At 33.3% G+C, this 7,675-nt stretch overlaps 1 protein-coding gene across 2 annotated transcripts; it reads left to right on the top strand.

Moving 5' to 3' along the window:
- The first annotated feature begins 4,319 nt into the window (after nt 1-4,319).
- LOC149237250 (cysteine-rich receptor-like protein kinase 2) lies at nt 4,320-7,278 on the top strand. Of its 2 annotated transcripts, XM_089366794.1 has the most exons (7): nt 4,320-5,249; nt 5,357-5,494; nt 5,595-5,734; nt 5,829-6,039; nt 6,137-6,365; nt 6,512-6,656; nt 6,751-7,278. In XM_089366794.1, exons 1-7 carry the CDS (start codon nt 4,382-4,384, stop codon nt 7,072-7,074), a joined length of 2,055 nt encoding a protein of 684 aa, XP_089222920.1. In that variant the 5' UTR covers nt 4,320-4,381; the 3' UTR covers nt 7,075-7,278. The 2 variants fall into 2 exon arrangements, with proteins under 2 accessions (XP_089222920.1, XP_089222921.1); XM_089366795.1 differs by lacking the exon at nt 5,357-5,494.
- The last annotated feature ends 397 nt before the right edge of the window (nt 7,279-7,675 follow it).

Here is a 7,675-nt window from a genome sequence, read left to right as displayed (position 1 = left end):
TAAAATCACAACAATAGAAAAATCTACACAAAGACCTTTCTCCTAGAATCCAAAACCATGAAAACTAGATTGATTTTTCATTATATTCCTTTCAATGTTACAATACATTATATACATGTTGAAGCATTCATTAGCCCCCAATCTATTAAACATGGAATATAACATAATGATAGTTCCTTTGACCAAATCTACAAAACCATGGGAAAAACCGCGATGGCAAAAATCATTGCGAAAACCATGGAAAAAATCATTGTGAAAACCATGGGAAAAATGACCTAAAAAAAATCGTTCAGGTCGCTACCCTGAACCCCTCATAAGGGGGTTCTCAAACCCTCTTTGTTCGCGATGGATATATGAAAAAAAATATAATACACACGCAACAATGAGTGATTATCTAAATCATTTTCATCAATGAAAATGCTCGAAAGCAAGTGAATTATATTATTAAAGGGAAATCTCCATAAAATTCTCTTCAAAAATTTTCTTACCAACTTAGCTTTTAGGGTAAAATTCATCAAGTTGGTTAATATTTAATTTAATAATGAAATTTTAGTAGTCATAAAAGGTTACACATTTTCTTAATCATATGCTTATAATTTATTAGAATTCAAATAAAATTTTGGTGGTTGTTGTTGTTTATGATCTCAATGTGCCTCATAACTATCCATTAGACTAAATGTTTCTTTATGATTACAATTAAAAATGTGTCTAAATTTTTCCAAATAATACAATTTCTTTGTACAATTAGACTCACTTCATAAAGTACAACTACACACCATGCATAGCTAATAAAACACATCAATTAAATCGAAATTAACAAACATTGTTGGGAAAATGATTACCACAAGTGCCATCAATCTCTCATGTGGAAATCACTCTAGGAAATAATTAAATCCCTATGTTTCCCCCACATCAAGTTATTTTCCTTCCATCCTTAATTTATAGTACTATTGGAAGTATAAACTTTGAGTAACATTATGTCACTAAACTCCACCATTATATAGTGTATTTTTAGAAACTTTTCCATAGCAAATACTTTGTTTACAAAACATCTTCCACTTTTCTTATAAGAACATCATTGGGTTGATTTACATTTATTGATTAAGATTCTCCAAATATAAGAACTTGGTTACAATCTCACACAAACTACATACATAGGAAATTCTATGGTTTTTTGGATAACCAACTTTCTCTTCAAGCACATACACATGTACCTCACAACTACACTCTTATTTATGTGTGACAACTATTGATTAACAATGAATACTAATGTCAAATGGAGTAGCATTAGTAGGACAACAATGGGTGACTCAATAACAATATCTACCTTTGTTGCGCACAATCCAATTTGTCAAATATTATATTTGTTGTCACTCTTTTCACCTTCTCTTTCATGGTTCCACTTCATTCTCAAGTAACAAAAATATATTATTTAGGTGTAGTACTTCACTTATGGAAAATTTTGGTATTTGTATTTGACCAACACTCTTTTTTTTCCCACTCATGGAAACTCTCCACTAAGTGGCCTACATACATTTAAATGCAACAAGCTAAATACTTCTTGGCTTCTAAGAATATAGATGAAAAATCTCACTTCCTTTTCAACTTTAATTTCTAAATTGGAGAAGGTCATGAGTACCTTATGATCTATGGATCACACCCTTGATCCTCCTTCCTTAAGACATTGATACTCTTTGATGTTAATTCACTATCTACAACAAGTGTAACTACATCAAGTTTGCAAAGGGCATCAAACCTCACAAGCTTAGTCAATATCAATGCTCCATGAGCCAACATGCATGCATCGATGTTGAATATCACCTCCATTCCCACATCTAAAATTCAGCTTGTGAAGAGAGAATTTCGTGCCAAACTTAACACATGCTTCACATCAAAAATTTTCTTGATCCTTTCATCTTTGAGCCTCACCTATATGTTTTCACATGCATGGATCATACATCTAAATTTGTCGCTTAAGAGAATATTTCTTTCTCACCAACACACTTTTCATATTCGACCAACCAACTTTTATAAAAAAACCAATGTGAGAAGAGGCTTTGATATCCAACAACTAAGTTGGAATATTCCCTTGAGATTCTTCTAACTTTTCTTGTGCCTTTTTTATGGCATGCAACCAAGTTTGAATATTCCATTGAGATTCTTCTCACTTTTCTTGTGTCTTTTTATGACATTTCAATTGAATCTAGTTAACCACACTTTTTATAGCACACAACCAAGTTTGAATATTAATTTGAAATTCTTCTCACTTTTCTTGTGCTTTTGTGTGACATTTCTATCCATTCTTTTTCCTATTTGGAAGTTTATCACAAAAATTGCTTAATTTGAAATTGTAATTTTAAATAACTTCTCATAAAAATACTTTAATTTTTAATTCTCTATTCTTACAATATTATTCTATGAATCTTAAAAAGAAAATTACAAAATAAGATTACACTAGGGTCATCTTTAAACATGCTCACCCATATGATAAAGACTTGATTGAAAAATTTATTATCAAAAAAATTAACAATCCCCGCTAGGAACAATTATTATTTAAGTGTTAGAAATTTCACACATTTAATGAGAACACCTAAATCAACGTTCATTATCCCGTTTAACCAAGTAGCGCTTGTATTGAATACAACTGTCAACCATCTCAACGCTCCGATTAAGACCCGAGGGAAGTCAGGCTTCTCAAATTGCGAATTAAGACAGACCGAAGCTAATCACGTGCAAGAAAATAGGGACAGCGAGCCCATGCTGAAAAGAAAACTTAAAGGTTACAGTTTAGTACGATGGCGATGTGTGATTTCATTAAGGTTCAGCGGGGAGTTTATATCTTTTTTTTTATAATAATAAAGATAATAATAATGAATATAATAAAAATAAAAATGATTATATAAATTTAGATAGATTTAGTTAAATTTTTTATAAAATATTAATAATTATATTATTATTATGTAATTTAGTTAGTTGTTAATATCATTATTTCTATTATAAGATATTTGTAAAATATTTATTATTTTCGTTTTTCAATTTAATAAATAAAATATTCAAATATTTATTTTATTAAATAATTAAAACAAAATAAAAAATTCTATTTCTTAAATATTAAAATATAATTTAAATAAATTATATATATATGAGATAAAAAAAATTATGGAGGATATAATTTCAAGTAAGAGTGATTTTTTGTTATTCAAAATACATTTTTGAATACATAAATAGATTTAGTACCTTGAAAAAACCCATAGGCTACTTGAATTTTACAGATTAAACAACTTAAATTCAAGTTTTTAAAAATCTCTTTAGAATTTTAGTTAAAAATAACCAGAAAAAATGTCTTAAAAATGGTCATTTCATTTATTAAACTAAACATATATATATATATATAATTTTTTAATAATGAGCTTAGTAAAATATTTTAATAGTCAAAAAGAAAAAACAGTTAAAAATAAAATAATTTAATTACTTAAAAAAAATTACATGTAATTTATTTAATTTTTGATATAAAATAATAATAATAATAATAAAATATTCACTAATACAATTACAATAATGAAAAATAACATATAATTATAAAAAAATTATTATAAATCTATCTTACTACTAATTTATCAAATATTATAAAGAAATAAAAAATATTTATGTCTACTATTTTTTCAAATTTTATATTAAAAAAAATAATATACATAAAAAAATTGATTTCTTAAAACTTAATAATTACCCATTAAAATAAATGTAAATTACAATTGCTCAAAAAATGAAAATAATGTGCATAACAAACATACATGTATTTACGCAACCAATAAATCAATGAAAGGGAAACATTCCTGCAACTTTTAAATTACTGAAATGGAAACATTCCTGCAACTATTAAATCAATAAAATGGAAATTGACATTGTGGAAGACTTGATTGCCACAGCTACCAACGCGACACTGTGAAGAGTGGATAGCGGGTCACAGTGCGTCGCTGTGTTTAATGGAGACAGAAACATACGCACGGGGAAGACTATAGGTTTTCTTCACTTACACGCAAATTTATTTCAGTGCTTGTCTTCTTCCACGCAAGTTAGTCGCGCATCCACTAACAAAATATCCTATTTACAATGCCCACTCCATCCCATTTAATGTGTATTGACATTATCTTTCCTTTTTTATAAATGAATAGAAAATGCTATATATTTATTTAATGTATATTGACCTTATCTTTCCTTTTTTATAAATGGATAGAAAAATGTTATATATTTATATCAACAAAAATGGTAAGTTACCGTATTTTATTTATGAATGTGATTGCACTAAAATGTAAGTTATTAATAAAATGAACCTACATTTTGAATTTTACAACGGGATTTGATTCTTGGAGCACCTCCTTCTATGTCATTCCGTCTGCTCAGACCGGGGCGGGGCACGAACAAGGTGGGTATAGCGATGGCGATGAAAAATGATTTAATGGGAAGCGTTTTAATCATCCTCTCTCTGTGTACACCTATACGCTTCGCAGCAGCTGACCCGGAGACTTCTATCGTTTGGTGCAATTGTGAGGAGAGCGGAAATTATACATATACAAACGGGAGCGCGTTTCAGCTTAACCTAAACAAGCTTTTGGATTCGCTGGTGAAAAATGTTGATGCCACCGGATTCAATATTTCTAGTGTTGAAGGGCAAAACAACAGTAGTACTGTTTACGGGCTTGTCCAGTGCAGGGGAGATTTAGGTTCTTCCGATTGCAAACAGTGCGCATCCAAAGCTAAAGCAAATCTCGTTCAGGGTTGTCACAACACTTCTGGTTTCGTTCAATTAGACGGTTGCTTCTTGCGGTACGACGATCATAATTTTTACAACGATATTGAGAGTACGAAGGAAACAACAAGAATTATTCTTTGTAACACTGAGAACAGCGGTCAGCCACAGCAGTTCACAACTGCTGCGAGCGCCCTCTTCTTGAATGATATCGCTAAAGCTGCACAGAGCCCCGATCTTTTCGCCGTAGATTCAGTCGCTTCCCCTTCTAATTCAACGCAGAATATCTACAGCTTAGCACAGTGTTGGAGAGATCTGTCGCCGACAAACTGCGGGTCCTGCCTGACTTATGTCTACGAAAATATATTCCACGGTTGCCAACCTGGAGCTCTTGGGGCACAGTTCGGATCTCAGAACTGCCACTTTCGTTACGAGGTTTATGAATTTTTCAACGCGACCATTCTACCGTCGCCACCAGGGGAACGTCCTCCCGCGTCCTCTGGTAATTTTTTTTTCTCGGGGAATACACGGGTTCTGTAGGATTTCATTTGTTGCTGCTTAGCTAAAACATAACTTACTGGTTACTGAAACTTTTGTGTAAATATGCAGAAGGCAAGAAACCTAGCGTCTTGGGTATAAGTCTGGGAGTAGTAGCCGCTACGCTTGTATTAATTGCAGTCATAGGTCTTTGGAAGTGGAATATTTTCTCTCTTCTGAAACGTACTGAGGAGATTTATCGAACCCGAGGTCCTGAACTTGCAGCTAACCTATTCATTGTTAAGGATCTAAGACGCTTCTGATTAGGTTGTGTGCAACATAAATAGACACCTTGTAATTGTTTTTGCAGGTGGGGAAGATAATTCTATCCTAGAGCCGAGCATAGAGAATCCAGAGCTCATTTTCAAGTACGACATTCTGAGAGAGGCTACCTCAAATTTCAAACTAGAGAACAAACTTGGAGATGGAGGTTTTGGATCCGTCTATAAGGTGAGATATCTCTTATAATAATAAATCGGAAATAGCAACACCTAGTAAAATTAGAGGGAAAAAAAATAAGATTTTGAAGTTTGTCTATCTGCAGGGGGTTCTCCCTGATGGCAGAGTGGTTGCAGTTAAACGGCTCTACATGGGTACAAGGCAGGCAGATGCTGAATTTCTGAATGAAGCGAATCTCATCAGTCGTGTTCAACACAGGAATCTGGTGAAATTGCTTGGTTGCGCAGTTGAAGGCTCAGAAAGGCTACTTGTTTACGAATACCTCGAGAACAGTAGTCTTGACAAGCTTCTATTCGGTTTCTACTCCTTCTTAATCCCTGGATAGCTTTTGGATTCGTTTTCTTGTGCATGTAATTTACATCTACTATACTAACGGTGTGTTATACATTGCAGATGTAACAAAACGTCATTTACTTGACTGGGAAAAGAGGTACGAAATCATAGTTGGAACTGCTCGTGGTCTGGTCTATCTTCATGAGGAATCTCACATTGTCCACAGAGATATTAAAGCCACCAATATTTTACTCGATGATAAACACAGACCTAAAATAGCAGATTTTGGGTTGGCCAGATTCTTTGCGGTAGATCAAAGCCACGTTAGCACTCGAGTTGTAGGAACTCTGTAAGATTTTTCTCCTAGGGTTCCCCGCTAACTGTTTTAAAAAAATAGAGTAAATGAAGCAATTACAACTCATATATCTGAATATGGATCATGTAATTTTGAGGCGGCTAGGATATGGGGATTTGATTGCGTATGAGATTGTGCAGAGGTTACATGGCTCCTGAGTACGCCTTTCGCGGACAGTTGACGGAGAAAGCAGATGTGTTCAGTTTTGGAGTGCTTCTGCTTGAGACTATGAGCGGAAGAAAGAATCAGAGTTCGGCCGTTGACATGGACTTCCTTAACGAAGGAGTATGGTTCATGTAGATATCGTCTTTTTTTTAGTCTAAATTTTCTTAACTCGCTTGCTGACTAAAGTTTGTTTTATGTTTTATTGACCAAGCAGACATGGAGACTATATAAATCAGATAGAGCTTTGGAAATTCTAGATGCAACAATGGAAGGAAGTTATTCGTGTGATGAAGGGATTAGAGTGATTAAAATTGGTCTTCTGTGCACGCAAGCATCTCCAGCGTTGCGGCCTTCAATGTCCCGAGTGGTGATGATGCTGACAAGTGAGACCCAAAATCTTCCTTCGCCCACAGCGCCTGCTTTCGTAGATGTGGGTACAGCGACCTTACGTCGCCAACAAGGTGGTAGAGTTATTGAGGCGGACAAAACATCAAACGGTGGAGCTGATCCTTCGTCAGAAAATCTCGAGCCGAGATGACAATCAGCCCATCCTTCTTGGCATTATTGTATCTTCTCAGACAGCATTATCTTCTCAGTGATTGTTTTCAAATCCGGGCACTATCAATCTTTTCACACAGCATTATCGTCCCTGTGAATTTAGACTTTGGATGTCACGTGGTCGTGTGGTAAAGAGTGTTCATTATCGAAATATTTCAATTCAAACAACGGTCTTATCCTCTTATCGTGAATTGTGAGCGTTTCTCTCATATAGAAATCGAGTTAATGTGAGCGTTTATGTCATATAGAAATCGAGTTAATATGAATACTATTATAAAATATAAATGATTCGGTTTTTTAACTTTTTTCATGTTTAACAAGTGCTCTATAGTAGATATTTTAGTTTAAATTAAAGTAAAAAAATGTTTCGATGATGGTAATTAATTGATAATTATTAGGATGACTCACGCGCATGTGAATTTGAAAGTTTACATTAAATCTATTACATCTATTTTTCTTGTTCTTGGAATCAAATATGAGTATGACACTCAGCGAAAATATAGTATACATAGATACAGTCTTCTTCTACTACTTTTACTTAGATATGATTCCTTTAATACTAATAATTATCATCTATATTT

The sequence above is a fragment of the Pinus tabuliformis genome, chromosome 8 (assembly GCF_031772625.1).
Source record: "Pinus tabuliformis cultivar Carrire ecotype Pingquan chromosome 8, CPIR1, whole genome shotgun sequence".
NCBI classification, from domain to species: domain Eukaryota; kingdom Viridiplantae; phylum Streptophyta; class Pinopsida; order Pinales; family Pinaceae; genus Pinus; species Pinus tabuliformis.
Note: the sequence above shows the minus strand (reverse complement) of the source record. Positions and strands in the feature narration are given on the sequence as shown.

Coding starts and splice junctions, on each gene's coding strand:
- LOC149237250 (XM_089366794.1), top strand. CDS start 4,382: ATGTCATTCCGTCTGCTCAGACCGGGGCGGGGCACGAACAAGGTGGGT. Junction 5,250..5,356: donor ACGTCCTCCCGCGTCCTCTG/GTAATTTTTTTT, acceptor GTAAATATGCAG/AAGGCAAGAAACCTAGCGTC. Junction 5,495..5,594: donor GGAGATTTATCGAACCCGAG/GTCCTGAACTTG, acceptor TTGTTTTTGCAG/GTGGGGAAGATAATTCTATC.